Source organism: Acomys minous, assembly GCF_964271855.1.
Source record: "Acomys minous genome assembly, chromosome: 1".
NCBI classification, from domain to species: domain Eukaryota; kingdom Metazoa; phylum Chordata; class Mammalia; order Rodentia; family Muridae; genus Acomys; species Acomys minous.
The window spans coordinates 163,475,483-163,498,819 of record NC_140483.1 but is presented as its reverse complement, the minus strand read 5'-3'; the positions used below and the strand labels follow the sequence as shown (position 1 = coordinate 163,498,819).

General features: G+C 40.5%; 1 protein-coding gene across 8 annotated transcripts in view; it reads left to right on the top strand.

The window, feature by feature from the left end:
• The window catches only part of LOC311601753 (transducin-like enhancer protein 1), an 86,794-nt gene extending 76,549 nt beyond the window's left edge, over window positions 1-10,245 (top strand). For all 8 annotated transcript variants that reach the window (XM_084789462.1, XM_084789463.1, XM_084789467.1 and 5 more), the window contains 6 exons: window positions 2,136-2,385; window positions 3,704-3,951; window positions 6,149-6,296; window positions 8,012-8,162; window positions 9,497-9,573; window positions 9,669-10,245. In XM_084789462.1, coding sequence (XP_084645588.1) covers window positions 2,136-2,385; window positions 3,704-3,951; window positions 6,149-6,296; window positions 8,012-8,162; window positions 9,497-9,573; window positions 9,669-9,776 — 982 coding nt within the window. In that variant the 3' untranslated portion in view covers window positions 9,777-10,245. The remainder of the gene's footprint in view (window positions 1-2,135; window positions 2,386-3,703; window positions 3,952-6,148; window positions 6,297-8,011; window positions 8,163-9,496; window positions 9,574-9,668) is intronic.
• Window positions 10,246-23,337: the final 13,092 nt, after the last annotated feature.

Genomic DNA, 23,337 nt, shown 5'->3' with positions numbered 1-23,337 from the left:
TCTCATAGAGACTTGATATTGAGTATCAGTTTTCAGTTTCATGCCAAGTTATTTTACGCAAATTGAGTTATTAGCAGAATAAAAGTTCAAGAGCTATGTTAGTATTCATGGTGTATACATATGTCAAAATGTCAAGGACAGGTTCCAGAAAGGATTCATTCTTACCCAAGGAAGTTGCAGGAATGGAAAAATCCTGCAAGCTTTGTTTATGCTCAGTGACTTAAACTCCTAGGTCTATGAGGTTTGAGATAGGAGAGAGACAGGGCTCTCCAGACTGGGATGGGAGCCAAAACATTGTCTGTCTTTCAGTCTCTAAATTATCTTTGCTGTGTATTTTGTGATGCCTGTTTTGTGCCAGCTCTTGGAAGTCAAGTGATAATTTAATATATTTGAAGAAAAAAAGAAAGTGTTGAATTTTGTTGCCAGAGATAAAAGTGCATGACTAGGTCAGGCTCACTTGTACCAAACTGGAAAGAAAACAGCAGACAAATGACGTGGAAGTTCCACTTGCTTTTCATGAAAGTCAGCAAACCCAGGGCAGATGTCAGCCCAGCAGCATCTTCTACCTTCGTCTGCAGTTTCTTCCCATCTTCAAAGTCAGCTTGTAGTCTGAGGGGCTTCCTGAGTCCAGTCCGATTGCTTACTTAGGCACTGAAAAGGAAAGGCGTCTTTTTTTTTAAATTTTTTTATTAATTTATTCTTGTTACATCTCAATGGTTATCCCATCCCTTGTATCCCCTCGTTCCTCCCTCCCTCCCATTTTCCCTTTATTCCCCTCCCCTATGACTGTTCCTGAGGGGGATTACCTCCCCCTGTATATGCTCATAGGGTATCAAGTCTCTTCTTGGTAACCTGCTGTCCTTCCTCTGAGTGCCGCCTTTTGTCTTTGTTGTTTTGGTTGAGCCTGATCCCTTGCACATCTTAGGTAGGACTCAACCCTGAGCTGCCCCAGTTCCTTTGCTTTACTTTTGAAAATATTAGAAACTTTAATTTTTAGATAAGTTTTAGGTTCTCAGAAAAGTTTTTCCGAAAGCTCTCAGATACCCCTCTCTCCTACCCATCTTTCAAGTAAAGGCCTAAATTAAAAGTGTGCTCAGCAAATTGCGCCTGCTTCTCATTGTCCAGCTTATGGTGCCCTGGCGAATGTGTATCTGCGAAGATGCTCTTTTAGCTGGTTGCTTTGCCTTTATCAGATAAAATTGGGGTTGGTACATGTAAAGTAAATACGGGTAGGAAAACTGTCATCTGATATAAGAATCTCTTCTATTTTTCTTAGTTATGCAAAAGGAGTTTGAGCTAAAAGCTTAAAATAATGTTTTAAAAGTTTTAAAAAATTATTTTGTTTATGTGTATTTGATGCATATATGTTAATATACCGTATGTGTCTATTCATGGAGGCAAAAAGAGGGTATTGGAACCCCTAGAACTAGAGTTCCCAATGTTTGTGAGCCACCATGTGGGTGCTGGGACTAGAACCCAAGTTCTCTGCAGGAACAGCCAGTACCCTTAACAACTGAACATCTTTCCCCAAGGCTGTTGTTTGTTTGTTTGCTTGCTTGTTTTTAAGATTATTTGCTATGTGATTAGAGTTCTCTTTTTTAAAGATTGGTTTATTTTATGTATGAGTTCTCTATCTGCATGTACATCTTCATTTCAGAAGTGGGCATCAGATTACATTATAGATGGTTGTGAGCCACAGTGTGGTTGCAGGGAACTGAACTCAGGACCTCTGCAAGAGAAGACAGTGCTTGTAACTGCTGAGTCATCTCTCCAGCCCCATGATTAGAGTTCTTAAAGGCTTTATCTTAAGTGTTTTAAATTATACTAAAAAAACATGTATAGTGAATGTGGAAAGCTATGTTAGCTTAGAAGCGCATTTTATGGTTAGATATGAGAGAATGTTTTGTAAAATTTATATAAACAATTTTTGTTTTCAACTAGAGTTTTTTTGTGTCATAGATCATTTTAATATAGTAGCTTTACTATAGACTTTATATGTTTTCCACTAGCAAATACTTCAACTTGTTTTGATTTCAGAAGGAGAAACCATGGCAAGTAGGCCCCATCTCTCCCTATCTCTAGGCTGTGGCTCTCTGTGATAAGTATGCTTTTTTTTTTTTTCCTTTTTCATGTAGAGCATACTCCTTCCATGTTACTGCCGATGGCCAGATGCAGCCTGTCCCCTTTCCCCCTGATGCCCTCATTGGACCTGGGATCCCCCGACATGCACGGCAGATCAACACCCTGAACCATGGGGAGGTGGTGTGTGCAGTGACCATCAGCAACCCCACAAGGCACGTGTACACAGGTGGCAAGGGCTGCGTTAAGGTCTGGGACATCAGCCACCCTGGCAACAAGAGCCCCGTCTCTCAGCTGGATTGTCTGGTGAGCGAGCATGAGTGGCCTGAGCTTCACTTCCCTTAGGAGGGGATAGAAGCCCCTCTGTTTTCTATTTTAGCTGCTCAAGCCCCTGCCCCCTTCCCAAATTGGGCAGGATTCAGTTACTGCTACTACACTGATTAAATCCCAGTGTTGATAAGTTTCTTTTGGGAGGTGTTCTGCAGTGGTTTGGAGCTCACATTGTAGATTTCTGTGCAGCAGACATGCATTGTAGACATGATTTCCCATGCAGTAGAAAAAAAAAAAAGCACTTAATGTGGACTCTGATCCCTGCAATCTACTCATCTTTAAATTTCCCTGTAAACTTCAGATGAATATTAAACTGTCAATGTTTGCTAATGTGGCATGAAACAGGTTTGGTATTGTCGAGGAAGTGGGAGAGATGGTTTTGCCTTTCTACCATAGCTTCAGTAATACCAGAACAGAAAGGATTGTCCCCTAAAACATGAGGGCACTCCATCGAGAGCCTAAAGATACCTGTTTGCCTTATGATTGGCAGACCTGTAATGTTGCTCTTCAGCTGACTATGAACTGGGCTGCTCTGCCTACACATCTGGAAGATGTTATTCTCAAACCAGAAGGGCAAATCTTTTACAGATAAAGACCTAGCTTCCTGCCCCCTCCACCTTTGTCTCTGTCTTTGTCTCTGTCTCTCTTTTTCTTTCTCTCTTGCACCTACAGAGGTGTGTGTGTGTGTGTGTGTGTGTGTGTGTGTGTGTGTGTGTGTGTGTGTGGTGGTTTTGCTGGGGTAGTGCCCACTTGTACTGATAACACCCCTTTCCCCTTTGTGTTGACTTTGATGGATTCACCTTCTCTCTCTCTCTCTCTCTCTCTCTCTCTTTTGAGTCACCTTCTTTTATCTGTTTCTTTTGGCCTGTTGATCAAGAGGGTTCCATAGGGCAATAGCTATGTTAATATTGATAAAGCTAATATAATAAATTCTTAGAGAAGTACTCAGTAGTCATTGGGCAGTGTCAGGAAAAAGGAAAACAAAAGCATACTATCCCACAGTAAATGATGGTGAGGGTGATACTCTCCACAGGGAAGTACACTCACACCTGCCTTCCACTGAGATGTTTCCAGGTGTGTCTGTGTAGCTGGGAATCAGGAACACACCGGAGCAGCCCTATGAGTGTGTTTACTCTTTGGAAGAAAACAATAGCAATTGAACCCTGGTCTTTCCTGTTGAACAAAGTGTCCATGAAATGTCTCTCTTGAAGTTAAAAGCCAGAACAGCATTTAGTAATACACAGTATTATCAGTTGGCAATGCTCTACAGTGATTACATTGTGTTATTTCACAGAATAGAGATAACTACATCCGTTCCTGTAAATTGCTACCTGATGGCTGTACTCTCATAGTGGGAGGGGAAGCCAGTACTCTATCTATCTGGGATCTGGCAGCTCCAACTCCCCGCATCAAGGCCGAGCTGACATCCTCTGCCCCTGCCTGCTATGCTCTGGCCATCAGCCCAGACTCCAAGGTCTGCTTCTCCTGCTGCAGTGACGGCAACATCGCAGTGTGGGACCTGCATAATCAGACCCTGGTAAGGTGAGTACAGGAGCCTTCCTAGGGGAAGCATCAGTTAAGAAGCTGCTGTTTGTTGAGTGTCAATACAACTGTGGGTGAGAAATGCTGTCTGCCATATCCAGAGTATCACCAAGACCTTATTTTCTTCATGTTCCCATACTTTGAGATTGTTGATTTGTCAAGGGACAACATAATTGGAATACATGATAATACAAGGGCCTTCGGTCTAAACACTTTGAGTTTGGCCAGAGTCTTGTTTGTGTAAATGGAAATCTACTGACTCAAGATAAATGAGCTTCCATTAATTGAAAACAAAAAATAGCTTTAAAATATCTGTATTTCTCCATAGCTGACTAAGGTCATTCCACTTGGGAGCACATGGGCTTCTGCTTGGCTTCTAGATCCTTCCTCCTCCTTCCCAACTAGCCTGGTTCCATTTAGTGCTCAAACCAGAGGTGTTCCAGAAACTATTTTCAAGAGTAAGCACTTAAAGTCAAGTGTAGTGATAAAGATTTGTAACCTCAGCTTTGGAGATTTTAAATCAAGGTTGTCTGTACCTCTGCCCTTTACATTATAGATGAGGAAGCCCAGGCGTAGACAGTCCTGTAGTCAGTACTTTGCTCCGGTCCTGTAGTCAGACCTGGCATTCTTCTGTGTGCTGTCTCCCTGGAGTAAGCCCCAGTCGTATATGTGTGTATTTGTATGGAGATGCTTTATATGTCTTCTAGCTTGAACTGACCATGTGTAGCTCTGTGTCATGGAGTCCAGTATCTCCTATGACACAGCATATTCTTAACAGTCAACACCTTAGCAGTCACTCTAGGTTGTGTGTGTATGGAGCGGAAGCTGAGGAACACTGATCCAGTGCTAATAGTACAGGGAATGATGTTCGGAATGAAGAACTACTATTCATTGAGTTAAGAGGTGATAAGAAGTCAGGATGAAGGAAAAAGGTTGTGGCAGTTGTTGGAAGAGACAAAAGGAAGAAAGGTACCGCAAGGACTCCTCCATTTTGGAGGGATTGTGGAGAGTCCAGTTAGTACTGTTGAGGTTTTTTTACTGAGTAACCACCGGGAATACTGGGCGTGTAGGAGAAATGGGCTAGTAAGGACAGGCTGTAAAGCAGGAATTGTGCTTTTGAGGGAAAGATTTCTGGCTCATATCTTGGCTAAGAATTCAGGGCAGCAATGGTGATTTTTTTCCTTCCCTTGAACTTTTGAATACTAAGCTTGGCTCTTTGTGGCAATAAGGTATGGAGGGCCTGGAGAAAGAAAGGACCTTCTTGGCATTGAAATTCCTAAGCTGGATCTTTCCTGGTTCTGAAGAGGGGTCCTGACCTCTCTGATCTGCCCTGGCCAGTGCATGCTTAGCATGGAGAGTCAAGTTTGAAAGAACCACTGCATGAACTCGCCTCACCTGCTAACCCAGGCCCCTCTGTTTCCTTGTTGCTCTCTCCATTGCTAGTCTGACTTGTTGTCTCATGCCTTTCCAGGCATTAGAAATCCCTGCCACCTGGTTGATTTTGCATGCCCTTTGCCTGCTGCATGAAGGTCCCCTATAAAGAAAGCCTTGCATTGGGGATGGGGTCTGCCAATTGTCTGTCCTCCTCAACCCCTTCCATTGTCTCCGTGTAAACCTCTGAGGTCAAGAGACCTGCTTGACCCTTGGTCTTTGGGAGTCCACATTTCCTAATGCAAGGCCCTTTCTGATTCAGAGGGCAAAGCTGAGTACACAGGAGAGCTCATGCTGTGCTAGCAGGAAGGGCACTGCTGGTCAATTCTCCTCTAAATGAGTGTGTTCTGGGAATGAGCCTTTTCCTTCTGTGGGTTCAAGCCTTGGTCACTGAAGGATGGGTCTTTATGGTCTTTATCTTTCCTTAAGGAAATTGGGTTTGATGTGTTTATCTTTATTGTCTCTTAGTACTTAAACTCTTTTCCAGACGTGGGAAGAGTTTCACTGGGTCTATTTATCAGAGGCCATAGCATACCTGACTTCTGGCAGCAGCCTGCAAAGCCATTCCATTTCTAGGCCTTGGATCTTGAAAAAAGAAACAGAACCTGCAGGGGCTGTTTCCTGTGCTCCTCAGGGGAAGGTTAGTTTGATATTGCACACCAACAGATACTGAGATGACACACAGTGAGTCCAAAACTAACAACACAACAGTGTTTACCCTGAGCTCTGGCAGGAAATCATTATTCAGTCTGGTTTGTTTTATCAGGCAATTCCAGGGCCACACAGATGGAGCCAGCTGTATTGACATTTCTAATGATGGCACCAAGCTTTGGACAGGCGGTTTGGATAACACTGTGAGGTCCTGGGACCTGAGAGAAGGGCGGCAGCTGCAGCAGCATGACTTCACTTCACAGGTGTGTACTTGGCTCTGGCCTGCTGTGGAGTCAGGAGGGTTCTATGGATCATTGTTGAATTTTAAATAACAGGTTTAAAACCACGGAATATTCATATTACAGGAATGCGCCACCTCGCCTAGCTGGAGCTTTCAAATAATGTAAAATCAGCGACTTTTGGAGAAGTAGTCAGATGCTCCATGTCTGGATCTAAACTTATTTGGCAAAGATAGCGTTTGCCCTTTTCTAGTGTCTTCCTCATGCTAGAGTTCTTTTGTTTATTACTCAGCCCGCCCTCCTTTCTTTCTTTCCTTCCTTCCTTCCTTCCTTTGCAAGTAATAATAATAAAATGGGATAAACATAGAAAACGACTATATATACTATTTGAATTTCATTTCTGTTGCTCCCATAAAATGCCATGATAAAACAGCTTAGAAGAAAAAGGTTTATTTTAGATAAACATTCCAGTTTATAGTCCATTGTCAGAAAGTCATAGTGGCAGAAACTTAGGGCAGCTAGTCACATTACATCCATAGTCAAAGAGCAGAGAGGAAGGGAGTACCACACACAGGTTTGTGCACCCTCTGTGTCATTTTTATTCAGTCCATGGGTCATCTTGTGAATTGATGACACTTACATGGGGTGTGTTTCCCACCTCATTGCTTCACAGGCATGCCTACAAGCTAACCAAATCCAAGCAATTCTTTATTGAAACTCTTCGCAGGCAATTGTAGATTGTCTCAACTGTCACATACACTTATTTTAGGTGGCAATTGGTTTTATGTTTCCAATATTTCCTATTGTACTCTTCTGTACAATATACAGGGTATTTATGGTCACCAGTTTTAAACTTAGGAAAATTTCAAATGCCCATAAATGTCAAACATATGCAGGCCCACATCAAATACAGAGAGTTACATTGCTTAGCCTGAGCAATCATCAGCACTTGGCTGGTCTTTGCTTTATCATCCTCACTCCAAACTCCGGATTTCAGATCCTAGACATTGTATTTCTTTCCTTCTTTTTTTTTTTTTTCATTCATCCATTTATTTACTTTATTTTATTGAGTGTACAGTGAAAAAGGGCAAATGGGCTGGGAGGTAGGTAGAATACCACCTGTGGGTCAAGAGGAAGTGCTGTCTTCCTATGCTGGCATGATGAAGTTTCTTCTTTTGGGAAGGAGGACAGTTAGTCCATCCGTCGGTCCAGATGGGCTGGGATATAGTCCTATAGCTTTTATCTTCAAGAAGAACCTTCCTTCTGGCCTCCCTCCTCATTTCCCAGGGCAGTCAGGGAACCCTTGTAGATTGTCCTGGAAGATCGTTTTCTTGAAAATATTTCATGGTTGCTCCCTGAGAGTCCTGCCCACCCTTTCCATGAGTTTTCAGTTGTCCGTGAAGGTCTAGATGGAGCCAGTTGCTGCTAGACTCCTCTTCCAAAATGCTTGACTGGTGACGTCCTTTGATAACATCTGACATTGTATTTCTTGCATAAATATTTCAGTTAGTGTCTCTTAACCACAGTTTTCAATACGATTCTTAATTTCTTATTTCACAGCATGTCTGAAACCATTTAGTCTCCCATTTTGTTCAATGGAGGATTCCGGGCAGGGCTGCTTCTCATGCCCCTTCCCAGCCTGGCTTATTAAACCCATTTTGTTACCCCTCCTTGCTGCCTTTTTATTTCCTTAATTCGACTGAGTCAACTCATCAGTGATCTTGTCCTGTTTATAACAGATCTTCTCCTTGGGATACTGCCCAACTGGGGAGTGGCTTGCCGTGGGCATGGAAAGCAGTAATGTGGAAGTTCTGCACGTGAACAAGCCTGATAAGTACCAGCTGCACCTCCATGAGAGCTGCGTGCTGTCCCTAAAATTTGCTTATTGTGGTGAGTTTGCCTGCAAGTCTGTCAATGGCCTAAATGGGAAAATACTTAAAAAAAAAATATGGCTAGAGGTGGTATGGGTCAAGGGAGGGGTGTGCCTCTCCATGCAGCTGGGTGCAGTGATTCTATTGCCCCTCAGAGCAGAGTAATCTCTTTCTCAGCCTGCTTTGTTAATTTGAGAAAAGTCAGCAGGCACTGAAATAAGCTTTGGACACACACTTGCTCTGCGGTAGCGTCGGGAGTAATTGTTAGCGCTCTGAAGTGTGGAAGGTAATGATGTTTAGAATGGTGCAGCAGTGGAAATCACTAGGTATTGACTATGAAGAGCAACCAGGGTCAGATGTCTAGCTACATTAAGATTTTTTTTTTCTTTAAAGGAGAACAGAGAAGCGAAAGTCCATGTAGAGATTGTGTTTGTGCTTTGTATGATCTCATATTCATTGGCTATAAGGGTGCATGTGTGGCTGACACTAATTGGACATTCTATATACACCTGATAACACAAGCATTTCATGTTAGTTCAATTTTAGTTCTTTTGCTCTCTTTGTTTCCATAAGACTGAAAATGGTTATGATGCTGAGCCATGTATTGAATAACTCATTGTACGAACACACATGTGCAGGTGGGTGTGGAAACCAGTGGTCCTCTTCATATGTCCTCCTGCCTCTCACCATCTTGGTTTTGATGCTAGATTTATTGCTTGTCTTTTGGCTAGACAAGATGGCCAGCAAATACCCAGGGACTATCTGTTCTGTGCCCTTCCCCCACTTGTCCTTGGGGCTTGGATTCCCAGTACAAAAGTCCACATGGTAGAAGTCTGAACTGGTTGACATGCTTGTACATGTTTATCCACTCAGTAATCTTCCCATCAACTTCTTTCATTATAAACAGGATCATACCAAGGTTTAAAACTTGCTTGGATCATAGACCAACACTTTGGACATGGTACTTGATGTGTTAGAAGTGTTCTCTTTGCGGATACATACATCATTCTATGGAGAGAAGTACTTATTATTACTCAAGCCCATGTTAAAAGCTAGCTGAGATAGGGAACATCTGTAATGCTAGTGCTCCTACAGTTTCAGAGAGGTGGAGACAGGAGACTGGCCTTGGAAGTTCATGGGGAGCAATAGAAACAGTAATAGAGATTCTGTCTCAACAAGGGGGAAATATAGAACCAACTCCACAAAGCTGTCCTTTGGCCCTCACACGTGCGTGCGTGCGTGCGTGTATGTGTGTGTATGTGTGACACACACAGAGAACGGTGCTTTGTTTAATTAGTTCCAACAGAGGAAATTTAATACTGCGTAAATTACATCTGCCTTTGTTAATTCTAGGCAAGTGGTTTGTGAGTACTGGGAAAGACAACCTCCTCAATGCCTGGCGGACACCGTATGGAGCCAGCATATTCCAGGTATGGAAGTACCTACCACAAGGCCTTTGAAACAATAGTGAGGTTACCTCAGGAATGGAACACATTACATATTTTCTGCTTTTTTTTTCTTACAGTCCAAAGAATCTTCATCAGTGCTTAGCTGTGACATCTCTGTGGATGATAAATACATAGTCACTGGCTCAGGGGACAAAAAGGCTACAGTTTATGAAGTCATCTACTGAAATCACTATGGCTTCATATTTACAGTTGAATTGGGCCAAATGTTTGGAATTTATAGAAATAGAAAAGTTATAATTTAAAACAACAACAACAAAAACCAACTGAAGAAACCTGTTTCCAAACCTTGACACAGAACTGCTTTGAGTCTACAAAGAAGAGGCAACAAATCTATCAATAGACAGTATCTTGTCTGCCTTTAAATACCACAACCACACAGAAACCATGGATGTGTGATAGAGGATCAAGCTGCTACCTGTCCATTCTGACTTGCCCAGCTGTGAGCTTACCTTTCTGTTCTTTGCAGTTCACTTCACGTTGAGTCCTTTGTAGAGCAGAGGTGTCTCCAATGGACCTGTTTTTTGGTTTTGCATCTTGTGATTTTTTTTTCCTTTTTGTATTTTTGTTGATTCAACATTTGTATAAATTGTAAATATATTTGGTTTATTACAGTAAAGCCTTTAGTACCAGTAAGTGGTCTTCCTCCTTTATTCTGTTTAATCCACACTTTGGTGTCATGGATATGGGTTTTGTGAGTAAAGTCTTTTCACACATAGGTAAGTTATCAGTACACTAGTCTTGCACAAATATGTTTGACTGTGGATATCTGCCCAATTGGGACTGATCCCATCAAGTCTTTGGATCACCAGAGACTCAGGATTAGAACTAGAACTGTCAGTTAATGATAACTTTAATAGAAGAAGTTGAAATTACTTTAATATTCATTCTCTGAGACTCTTGTGATTAAACCTCACAAACAAATGTCATGATTTTTATTTTGCTTTTAGTATGAGTCACACTGTATCACAGGCTCACCTTGAGCTGGTAGCAATCCTTTTGCCTCGACTGGGATTACAAGTGTGTGCCACCTTTCCTGGCAATTTTTTTTCTTTTAAATTTAGATAATGTACCAAACAGTGATCCTTTTTTCACACATATTCTTCCCTCCTGTCTTCTTCCCCTTTTTCTTACCCCAAAGAACCCTTCTGCTTTCATAACACATAACTGTGAGCTTGTGTATGTGGTTAAATCTAGATTGTGTGTATGAGAGGAAATATGTGTCTTTTCTTCATGGTAACAAATTAAAGTTCTGCCTTTTCGTGGTATCTCACTGACAAGCAGAATCACTCTTTCCTAGGAAGGGCCAGTCTTTTCTTACCTCCATTCTTTCTCTTGTATTCCAAGAAATGTATTGTTGATTTATGTTTTGTTTTATGATGTGTGCTGTTTGGAAAGCTCTGGAGTTCATGTCCCTGGAAAAGTGAAGTGGAAAGTCAGCTGGTTATGTCTCATTAGTACTTACTTGATCTATTATGCTAATTTACTTAGTCCAGCAAGCCTTGCCCTATTCATCTTATTAAGACTGTCCCTGCAGCTCTGGCCGTTTGCAGTCTGTCATTAATCTTTTGTCCTTATTTTTATAGACAAGCTTTTACTAATTTGGTTAGGTGACATCTGTAACTCTGGGTTCTTACTAAGGTAGCAAGCAGTTTTTCTTTTTAAGAGGCTACACAACTCATGCTTTGTATGTTTGCTGTTTCTTACTGTGGCCTAGAGGATCATGGCTGGTAAGTACCAGTAGCTGAGGAGTTTCCTGTGCCCTTGTTCTCTTAGATTCTGTGCACTGGCAGTTGTTCTTTATGCTTTTCATTTGTCATCGAGAAATTTTTATAGCTTTAAAACACTAGTTTTCACCAAAAAAGTATTTTTCCAAAATTTATAAAATACTTCTAATTAAGCAGATAGCAATCCCTAATGGTGAAGGCTGGTTTCTGTCTCCCTTCCCTATATTGGAGGTAGATATGTGGGCTTTTCCTCTCCTTCCACCCAGACACTCAGCCATATAGTGGAGAAAGAACACAGGTATTTGTTTTGCTCCTAGCTCAGAATCAGGCACAGGCCAGCAGTATTGCTATGGGTTTACAAATTCACTTCAGCTATAAGTAGGGAAGGGTGGAATTTCAGCGAACCAAGCTAGTGAATAGAGTCTGTTACATCTCTTCCATTCACCAGTCTATTAACTAGAACAAAGATGGTGTGTCCAGCCTAAAGGGAAATGCTTGGGAACTGAATTTGAAAAACTACCCAGGTTATTTGTTCTCATATGTATAATATAAATGATAAAAACCGTTGCAGCAGCTATTGCTCAAGGTCTGGAGGACCATAAGGTGGTGCACAGCAGGTCTCACAAATGGAGCAAGGATAGGCCCATTGTCTTCCCATTGTAGTGTAACTCATGTTAACTGTGTTGTGTGTCTACATACACATAGGATATTTTACCTTTGTAGGTTCTCACGTGATTTTTTCAAAAGGTCTTTAGTGTTATTTATCCTTCTCTGTTTTCCTTCTGTCCTGCCCTCCCATCCTCCATGTGAATTTAATTATTCATGTTTCATTTTTCCAGTTCCACACTTTATGCAAGCATATTCTAGATACTTTCCCTTAAAAGCCCTGCCTCCTACTAATTTCTTAACATCTGTGGGTGCTCCAAATAAATACACACATCTGAAGAGTCAAAGTTAACATCCACAAATAAGAAAAAACATGAAGTGTTTGTCTTTCTGGGTCTGGGTTACCTTATTCAGAATGACTGTTTCCACCTTATATAAATTTACCTGCAAATTTCATAGCCTTCTGGTTTGTTTGTTTTTTTTTTTTTTTTTAAGCCACTGAATAAAATTCCTCTGTGTAAATAGACTTCCTTGTTTGTGTCCATCAGTCGATGAGCATGTAGGTTATTTCCATTTCCTGCCTATTGTGAGAAAGGCAGCTATGAACATTGATGAGCGGGCATCTCTGTGGTTGGCTACAGAGTACTTTGGGTTTGTGTCCCAAGAGTGGAAGAGCTGTACCCTGTGGATATCTGTTTCTAGTATTTACATGTTCTCCACTCTGATTTCCCTAATGGTACACCAGTTGTACTCCCACCAGCTCACCAGCAGTAAATTAGCATTCCTCTTTCTCCATATCTACAACAGCATTTCGTTGCCTCCCCCCACCCCCCCTACCCCCCCACCCCCCCACCCCCCACCCCCCACCCCCCACCCCCGGTCATAGCCATTCCGCTTCCGCTCTAAGTGAAGTCTCAAAGTAGTTTTAATTTGCATTTCCTTGATGCCTAAGAATATTGAGCATTAAAAATAATGTTGCTCAGCCATTCTGTTCAGGTTCATGCCACCTATGCTGTTGAGTTTTGTTCTTGACGTTAACTGTTTTGAGTTCTTTGTATATTCTAAGTACAAATATCTGATGTAAAGCTTGTAAAGTTTGTTTTTCCCCATTCTCTAGTCTGTCTTCCCTCAAATGATGGTGTGCTTTGTGGTGCAGAAGTGCTTTAGCTTCATGAGGTCCCGCTTACTTATTAGTGTTAATGCTCTACCAGAATCCTACTCAGAAAGTCCTTTCCTGTGCCTAAAAGCACAAGCGCCTTCCCTACTTTCTCCTCTATCAGATTTCGGGAATCTGTCAGGTTTTCTAAGGTCTTTGATCCATTTGGAGTTAATTTTGGTATAGCGGGAGATGGAAGGATCTAGTTTCCTTTACATGTCACTATCCGGTCTGACCAGCAGTATTTGGTGAGGATGTCTTTTCACTAATATGTTGTTGGGTAGCTCAAAGGATTCCGAGCTCGTGTGTGGGGCCTTAGTTCTATTACATTGATCAATGTTTCTGTTTTTATGCCAGTACCAGGCTGTTTTTATACCTTAAAATCTAAGATGTTTTTGTTGTTGCTAAAATCTGTTTTAGTTTCCTGGATATTTTGAGCTTCCGTATAGAATTTAAAATGATTTTTCAGTTTCCTTGAAGAATTATGTTGGAGTTTTGGTGGATATTGCATTGTGTTGGTAGAATACTTTTGGTAAGATCACCATTTTCACAATATTAATTCTACCAATCAATGGATATTTGTGGGAGATGGCTTTCTGGTTTTGGTATCCTCTATTTTGTTTTTCAATGTCTTAGATTTTTTATTGTGTAAGTCTTTCACTTCCTTAGACTTACTCCGCAGTTTGTTTGTTTGTTTGTTTGTTTTTGTCTGTTTTTCTGGATGTTGTGAATAGAATTCTTTGCCTGATATCTTTCTCATTTCATTTGTCATTTGAACATAGGAAGGCTGCTAGGTTTTATCTGTTAATTTTGTATTTTTTGTTAGCTAGAGGAGATTTCTGAAGGAGTTTTTAGGATCTTTTTTATATAGAATTGTATCATCTACAAATAAGGATAAATTATCTGTTGTTTTCATATTTACAGCCCCTTTATCTCCTTCACTTGTTTTATCTCCCTAAGACTGCCTGTATTGTATTGAATAGGATGGAGGAGTGAGCATGGATGTGAGCTTTGTGGTGTTCTCGTTGTTGTCTCCATTCACGATGATGTTGGCTGTGGGCTTGCTGTATATTGCCTTTCTAAGACTGAGATATGTCCCCTGTAGTCCTAGATTCTCTACGACTTTTCTCATTAAAGTATGTTGGATTTTGTCAAAAATCACTAGTTTTTTGTTCATCGGTATATTTATGTAGTAGATTACATTTCTTTCTATTTATGTGGTAGATTACATTTATTTATGTATGTATATTGAACCATCCCTATATCTTTGGGATGAAGCTGTCTTGATCATGGTGGGTAATCTTTGTGATGTGTTCTTTATTCAGTTTGCAGTGGTTTAATGAGAAATTGTGCATTCGTATTTATCAGAGACTTGATTATGATTGGTTTTTGTGGGAGGGGGCATTTGTTTTTGGTATGAGGGTGACATTAGCTTTGTAAAAATAAGTTAAGAGGTATTCCTTAATTTTATATTTTGTGGAATAATTTGAGGAGTATTTGTATGAATTAATTTGAAGGTCTGTTACAGTTTTGTGCTGAATCCATCCATCTGGTGTTATGCTGTTTTGAGTTGGAGGTTTTTTTTATCTCATTGGATATTATAGTTCCATTTAAGTTATTTGTTTCATTTTGATTTAGCTTTAATGAGTAATGTATATCTAGAAAATCATCAATTTCCTTTAGGCTTTCCAGTCTGGGGGAATATAGGTTTAAAATTTTTTGTTATGATTCTCTGAATTTTCTTGATATCTATTATAATGTCTCTTTATATTAATTTGGATTATTTTTTCTTTCTTTTGGTTGAATTGGCTAAAGGTTCATCAGCTTTTTCAAAAAACCAGTTTTTTATTAAGTTGATTCTTTGTTTTGTTTTATTCTTTTCTATTTTATTGATTTTCAGGGCTGAATTTGATGGTCTCTTTCTATCTACTTCTTTTGGGGTGCTGTTTATTGCTTTTCCCTGGTCTTCATGTGATTCAGAACTTATTTATTTCAGATCTCTTAGATTTTTTCTTTCTTTTCTTCCTTCTTTCCTTCCTTCCTCCTTTCTTCCCTTCCTCCCTCCCTTCCTTCCTTTCTGCAGGCAGTTAGTGCTATGGATTGTCCTCTTAGGACTGTCTTCATTATATCCATAGATTTGGGGACATTATGTACTCATTCAGGTTTAGGATTTGTTAAAATTTATGCTTTCCTTTTTTTAATACATTTTATTAATTTATTCATATTACATCTAAATTGTTATCCCATCCTTTGTATCCTTCCATTTTTCCCTCCCTCCCATTTCCCCTTACTCCCCTCCCCTATGACTGTGACTGAGGGGGACCTCTTCCCCCTGTATATGCTCATAGAAGAGACTTGATACCCCATGAGCACATTCTTTCCTTCTTGACCCTATTATCACTCAGTGGGATTTTATTTATTGCCCACAAGCTGGTACACTGTCTGTTGTTTCTATCCTTGATACCTAGCTCTACTGCATTGTGGCAGAATAGGAAGCAGGATGTTATTTGAAGCTTGGTATATATTTTAGGCCTGTTTTATGTCTTAATATATAGTTGATTTTGGAAAAAGTTTCATAGACTGATGAGAAATTATTCTTTTGATACGGATTATATGTAATTAGAGATCACTAGGCTAGAAAGTACCTCTGCTCCAACCATCCAGGTAGAAAACAGGTTTTGCATTCCTTCCTTCGAAGGAACAATCCTTTGTACTTAGTGTTCAAAGTTCTCCTAATGCATATCTGTCAGTATAAAGGCCTCTGTGTCCTCTATATTTAGTGGATAGTTTTGTTGGGTATACTAATCTGGTTTGACAGATGGGATTTTTCAGGACTTGGAATACATCTTTCCAGGCTCTTCTAGCTTTAAAATGTTCCATTCTAATGCTCCTGGCTTTATAAGTGACTTGATTGAACTCTCTCATATAGCTTTCAATACCCTTCAGTCTTTTTAATATTTTAACTATAAAACATGAATTTTTTTTTCTTCTGGACTTACCAGTCTGGTGTTTTATATTCCTTTTATGTACTTCAATGGGCATATCTTTAGGTTTGGGAAACAGTCTTGTATGGATTTACTGAACAGACTCTATGCATTTGCTGTAGAATTTTTCACTCCTTTTGATGCCCTTAATTCAGATGGTTGAGTTTTCATTCTTTTTTCTTTCCTCATTTTTTTTTTTTTAATTTTGGTCTTCTGATTGTTTTAGTTAACTCTTTGTATTCTTTTAGTGTCTGTTTCATCACTTTCTACCCTAATCTATATTATTTTTGGTATGTGCTCAATATTATTTTGTCTTTTTACTTTTGTAGAGCTTTGAGATGCATCATTGTGTTATTAATATGAGCACTTCCAGCTATATCCTATCCTCTAATGACGGCCTGGCTGTGTTCCAGAAGTTATGGGAAGCTGTGTTTTCATTTTCATTTGTTTCAGTGTGTTAGAATCTTCTCTCAGGATTCTTTTTTTTTCTTTTGTTTTTTAATTTTTTATTAATTTATTCTTGTTACATCTCAATGGTTATCCCATCGCTTGTATCCTCCTATTCTTCCCTCCCTCCCATTTTCCCCTTATTCCCCTCCCCTATGACTGTTCCTGAGGGGGATTTCCTCCCCCTGTATATGCTCATAGGGTATCAAGTCTCTTCTTGGTCACCTGCTATCCTTCCTCTGAGTGCCACCAGGTCTCCCCCTCCAGGGGACATAGTCAAATATGAGCCACCAGAGTTCGTGTGAAAGTTATACCCCACTCTCCACTTAACTGTGAAGAATGTCCTGTCCATTGGCTAGATCTAGGTAGGGGTTTAAAGTTTACCACCTATATTGTCCTTGGCTGGTGCCTTAGTTTGAGCGGGACCCCTGGGCCCAAATCTCCCTATCATAATGTTCTATTTGTAGGTTTCTAGGACCCTCTGGATCTTTCTACTTTGCTATTCTCCCATGCTTCTCTTATTTAGAGTCCCAATAGGATGTCCTCCCCTCTGTTCCAGTTTCCTGGTAAGTGAAGGCTTTCGTGGGACATGCCCCTTGGGCTAATATGCAGCTATAACTCTCAGGATTCTTTAGTGACTTACTCTCTGTCTAAAAGTATGTTGTTCTGTCTCCAGTATTTCCATACTGTATGAGCCTAGCTTTGTCATTGATGTGCAGGTTGTTTGTACTGTAGTCTGAGATGCAAAAATCGTTTGCTTTTCTTTTTTTCTTTCCCTCCTTCCTTTCCTTCCTTCTGTTTGTCTTGCTGTGCTCTACAGTGTGCTCAGTTTTACAAAAAGTGTCATGTGCTACTGATAAGACTGTAATCCTTATCTATTGGATACAACCTTTTTTAGATCCACATGTTAAGTTCAGTTGATCTATGGTATGGTTTATCTCTGAGCTTTCTTTGCTGAATTTGGGGGTGGGGTTGTTTGTTTGTTTGTTTTTGTTTGCTTGAGACAGAGTTTCTCTGTGTAACTTTGCCTTTCCTGGAACTCACAGACATCTACCTGCCTCTACTTCCCGAGTGCCACAATTGCCCAGCCTTTGCTGAACTTTATTTGGAGGACATACCTAACGTGAAAGTGAGGTGCTGTTTCCAGACCTATGCGGTGTTTTATACCTTTTAATGTCAGGACTTGAAAAGGGTGTGGACCCAACATAGCCTCAGGGTGTCCTTAGAGTGAAACTATGCTCATTTTATTTTGTGAGTCTTGGTGTGTTGCTTTCATTTGGGTAAAGCTGATAGCACTCACAAATACGATGCTTTACAGCAGTCCCAGTGTTTCTATAAAGTCTATAGACAAGGATACTGGGGTTGGGGAAAACGAAATACTCGAGTATGGAATGAGAAGGGATAAAGAGTGAGTAAGAGGAATGTATTTAAGCTGAAGTATGAAAAGCCAAGACAATACTGTATGTTAGGTTTGAAGACAAGAAGGATGGATAGAAGAAATTTTTTTTCTAAGAGACAAATGACAACATATCAATTGAACGCTTAAAATACAAAATTGTGCCTAGTAAGACAAAAGAAAAAACAAAGGAAAAAGTTAGACTTAACAAGCATGATATAATCATATGCTTCTGCATGTGCTTCTATGTATGATATTATAAGCATTTTATATTATATTATCTATATATAAAGTAAAAATTAGGAATTAACAATATATGAAACACAAATGAACAGTAGACTAAAGTACTCATTGTTTTCTCAGACAGTGCTCAACCAGAAAGATCTGGTTGAGGAGAGCCTACTTGTGTGTTTACCTTAATCTGTTCATCAGCACACAGCACCCTCTCACACACCCTCTTGGGCTCCTCCCAACTTCCAGGACACAGGGTGCTGAGGATCCCCCTTGTAAACTTTCTTACCACACTGCCTTTTCTCTAGGCTGTGTCTCTAGGGCTGGACTTTTTCCTGTTTTGCACCTCTATGGGTCTGCAGGCTCTGTGTCGGGGTAGAATCATAAGCAGTGCAACATCCCATTTAGTGTTCCTTAGGCTCTGTGTAGAGTTGTGGGGACGGATCCTGGAACCATTTGGGGGGGTCTTCTAAGTTGAGGTCAGCTCTTGTACTGTTCCAGCCCCTTCTTGCAATTTAGCTGGTTACCTGAGGAAAGGGTCCAAGAACTTTCTCCCCAGGACTCTTAGCTCTAAACTTTTGGCAGATGAGAGTGATTCTTGGCCTTGTGAAGCTCTCAATTTCAAATGAGCATACTCTGTCATGAAACACTTACAGAGGTTTTCTTTGAGTGTTTGTTTTTTTGTTTTTCCCCCAAAGATGTATTTATTATGTATAGTGTTCTGTCTGCATGTACACCAGCAGGCCAGAAGAGAGTGCCAGGTCTCATTATAGATGGTTGTAAGCCACCATGTGGTTGCTGGGAATTGAACTCAGGACCTTTGGAAGAGGAGTGAGTGCTCCTAACCTCAGAGCCATCACTCCAGCCCTTGATTTGAGTTTTTAACAGCATTCAGTATCATCCTATGTGTATTACTCTATGGTTGCACTTGGAAGTATACAGTTGACATTAATTATTATTATTTTTGACATTAATTCTTTTAAATGATTCTTAAGTCAACTTATGGTTTGGCTTAGTTTCTACAGAACTGCTTTTATAATCAGTCACTTTGCCTCTGTGTATCTGTCGCTGGCTCCCTCTACTCTCTCCTGTTTGTTTTATATAGACTTGTATTCTAAGTATTAAAGGCCAATAATTTGTGAAAATTAAGCTTGTTAATGATCTTTTGGTTACCTCAAAGGGGTAATTGAATGTGTGAATCTCCTTTTCAGTACTTCAACAAAATACCTGATGGACTCAATTTAGAAAATGGAAAAGTTGACTCTGGGATGTAGTTCAGTGATAATAGTGTTTTCCTAGTGCCATTAAAAAAGAAATGGAAATCTTTATTTTTGCTAGTGGCTATGGGGTTCTAGTCCTTGATCAAGTAGATCTGCTGCTTTTAAGATTACTAGTCCTGTATTTGAACATCATAGTATGAGTGTGTGTGGTACAAATAACAATGGCTCACTAGAAGGGGGTTTTGCAGTAGCACTCAGTCTGTTTTAGGATTTTTATTGTCGTGAAAAGACACCATGACCCACAGCAACTCTTATAAAGGAAAGCATTTAATTAGGGTTGGCTTACAGTTCAGAGGTTTTGCCCATTATCACGATGGGAAACATGGTCATACACAAGCCGACATGGTGCTAAAGAGGTAGCTTAGATTTCTACATCCAGATCCTCAGGAAGAGAGTGACAGTGGGCCTGGCTTGAGCTTCTAAAACATCAGAGCAGAGCCCACCTCAGTGATACACTTCCTCCAACAAGGACATACATACCTTCATGGGACCCACTTCCATTTAGACTACTCCAGGGTCTCACTATTCCCTTTAAGGATACAGCCACAACTACTTCTGCAACACACTTAGCTGGGCACTAAGCCTTTAACATGGGGGCTTTTGTGAGATGTTCCAGATCCAGAATAGCCAGAGGCTTTAAATGGTAGAGAAGCCTGAAGAGCAGGCATCTGTAGCCTGCCCTGACCTACTGTGAACAGCTCTGTAGCTGGATCAGTAACCCTGCAGTTGTGATGAGAATGTCATCAAGCGGCAGCCCACTGGGCACTGTGTTTGGAAGACTGCTTTGCAGTGAAGTCCCATCTAAGTTTACTACCATTCTTTCTTCTTGAGCCACACTGGCTTTGAACTCAACAGTCCTCCTGCACCAGCTTTCGGGGTGCTAGCATTACGTGAGTACGACCGCGTGCAGCGCACTTGGTTTGGACAGTTGGCTTTCTTTCAGTGACCGACCGAAACAAGTATCTCGGGCTTTCCTTTTACCAAGCACTTTAGGAGTAACACCTTTCACAAAGAGTCTTTTATATAGAAGAATTAAAGGATCCAATTAACTTTTTCCGTAATACGGACTGGGAGCACTCCAGCTAGGACAATGCAGAGCCTGTATAAGAGGTTTTTGGAAGTATGTGAAGTCATCCACGTCCTACTCTGCAAAAGAACGTTAACCAGAAAAACAAAGCTCTTATTCTTTAGGTGAGTGACTAACTGCCTACTGTTTTCCCACATGGGAGCAAGCAGACTCTTTTTGTGGTTTCCAGAGCTTGCTTTTCGACTTACATGTCTTTTCTGCTGGTTACAAGTGCAGTGCTCAGCAGGTGTAAAAGCCTGACACATAACTGCACTTCTGGAGTGTGAAATGAGGCCATTCTTTTTGGATTTTGGTTCTTTTGTTTGTTTGGTTTGGTTTGGGGTTTTGGTTTTTGATTGAGACAGGGTTTCTCTGTGTAGCCCTGGATGTCCTGGAACTCTCTTTGTAGACCAGGCTGACCTCAAACTCACAGCAATCTGCTTGCCTCTGCCTCCTGAATGCTGGAATTAAAGGCGTGCGCCACTACCGCCCAGCGGTAAGGCCATTTTTAATAGTTTATCTCAGAGGAACTCTCTCAATCATCTCTCCCACTATTCATACATACATACATACATACATACATACATACATACATATGTGTATATATATAAAATACATATATACACATACATACATATGTACATATATAAAGCAGATAGCCATTTTCATGCCACTAGATTCTTTATTTAGTGTAGTGTACAGTAAAAGTCTTTTTAAAAACAACTAGTTCTTTGGAAAACAAGTCTATTAGTGTGAAGAAACACTGACTCATAGGAGAATGTGGCCTAGTGTGACATGTTTGCAGCTTCTCTCTTTGTTTTTCCCATATAAGAAAAGTGGTCATGGAGAATTTTAAAAGAAAAAAAAAGTATGAATAGGTTGGTCAGAGCCATAGGAACGAGCTGTGTGGTCTGAGGATGAGAGGTGAAATAGTTGTCACCAGGTCACAGTTTCTAAAGTCTTTGTCAGACCCTACTATCTGGTTAGGTGTTTTACTTGAATTATTAAGTCTTAGAATAAAGGAAACTTTGTGTACTTTTTAAAAAACCTTTGATGACTATTTTTCATTGTCAACTTGACTAAATGTGGGATTAACTAAAAGGCAAGTAGTTGGGTACTCATGTGAGAGACTTTTTTTTCTTAATTACTACGTCATTTGAACTGGGAGGACCTTCTTTTGGTTTTATCTTTTTTAGGATGAATGGATGGGTTTTTTGTTTTTTGTTTTTGTCTTTGTTTTGTTTGTTTGTTTTGCTTTTCAAAAAAGGGTTTCTTTGTGTAATCCTGGATGTCCTAGAACTCGCTCTATACACCATACTGGCCTCCAGGTCAGAGATCTGCCTGCCTCTGCCTGGGATTAAAGGTGCATGCCACTACCAGGCTAGGAAGACCCACTACTAATTGAGATTTTTAAGGTGGTAAAATACAACTTGTGCTGGCTAATTTTATGTCAGTTTGACTCAGGGTAAAGTCCCCTGAGAAAAGGGAACTCCAGTTGAGAAGAAGGCCTCCTAAGATTGGTCTGTAGGCAAGCCTGTAGAGCATTTTATTAATTACTGCTTGATAGGGGAGGATGCGTCTCATTGTAGATGGGGCCACCCCTGGACTGGTGGTCCTGGAGTCTTTAAGAAAATGCACGCCTTTAATCCCAGCACTTGGGAGGCAGAGGCAGGCGGATCCCTGTGAGTTCGAGGCCAGCCTGGTCTACAAAGAGAGTCCAGGACAGCCAAGGCTACACAGAGAAACCCTGTCTCGAAAAACCAAAAAAGAAAAAAGAAAAGAAAAGAAAACAGGCTGAGCAAGCCACAGAGATCAAAAACTTACGCAGTACCCTTCCATGGTCTGTGTCAGTTATTATCTCCAGGTTTCTGCCATCTTTTGAGTTCCTCTCCTACCTTTCTTCAGTGATGGACTACAATGTAGAAGTATAATGCAAATAAACCCTTTTGTGTGGCTTAAGCCCAGCTTGTTTTTTGCTTATGGTGTTTTATCGGTTTAATAGAGAACATAACTAATATACCTTTAATCCAGACCTTTTGAGGTAGCACACGCAAAGTGAATTTTATATGGTGTGACTCATATTGGCCTTTATTTAATACTATCTAATCAATTGTGCTGTTTCCAGGCATGAAATGCATATGAAGGCCATTAAAATTTTGTTTGATCCTATAAGGAGAAACATTCTCAAACAAATTAAAGTCTCATTGGATCATGGCAAAAGGGAATTTTGGCCTGTGAACCAGTTTGCTGATCAAGAACCCTTGAATGAAGAGACAGCCAGGTTCTCCAAAGGACTTTACCTTTCTTCTGTCCTTCCCCAGCGGAACCTACGGCCTTTTACAAAGGTTACTGTATGTCAGGAGAAAGGAAACAACCAAACTTTCCAGGATCTATTGGATACTGGTTTTGCATTGCGCTGATTCCATGAGACCCCAAGAAACATTGTGGCACTACAGTTAAAGTAGGTGCTTATGAAAGTCAGGTGATTCATGGAGTTTTGTTGAAAGTACAACACACAGAAAGTCCTGAGAGTCTCGGACCTCAACTTCTTGTTACTTTCCCAGTCCTGTATGTAAAAATGGGGTAGATATACTCAGACATTTGCAAAGTTCTCACAATGGCTCCATGACCCGTGGAGTGAGGGTTATTATAGTTGGAAAGATTAAATGGGAGCCTTTAGAGCTGCCTCTGCCAGGGAATATAGAGAGTCAAAAGCAGTATCACATCTCTGGAGTAATTAGTGCCACCATCGAGGCACACATCTCCCTTATCTCTCCTATTTGGCTAGTCTAGAAGATAGATGGCTTGTGGAGAATGACAGTGACTAATTGCACA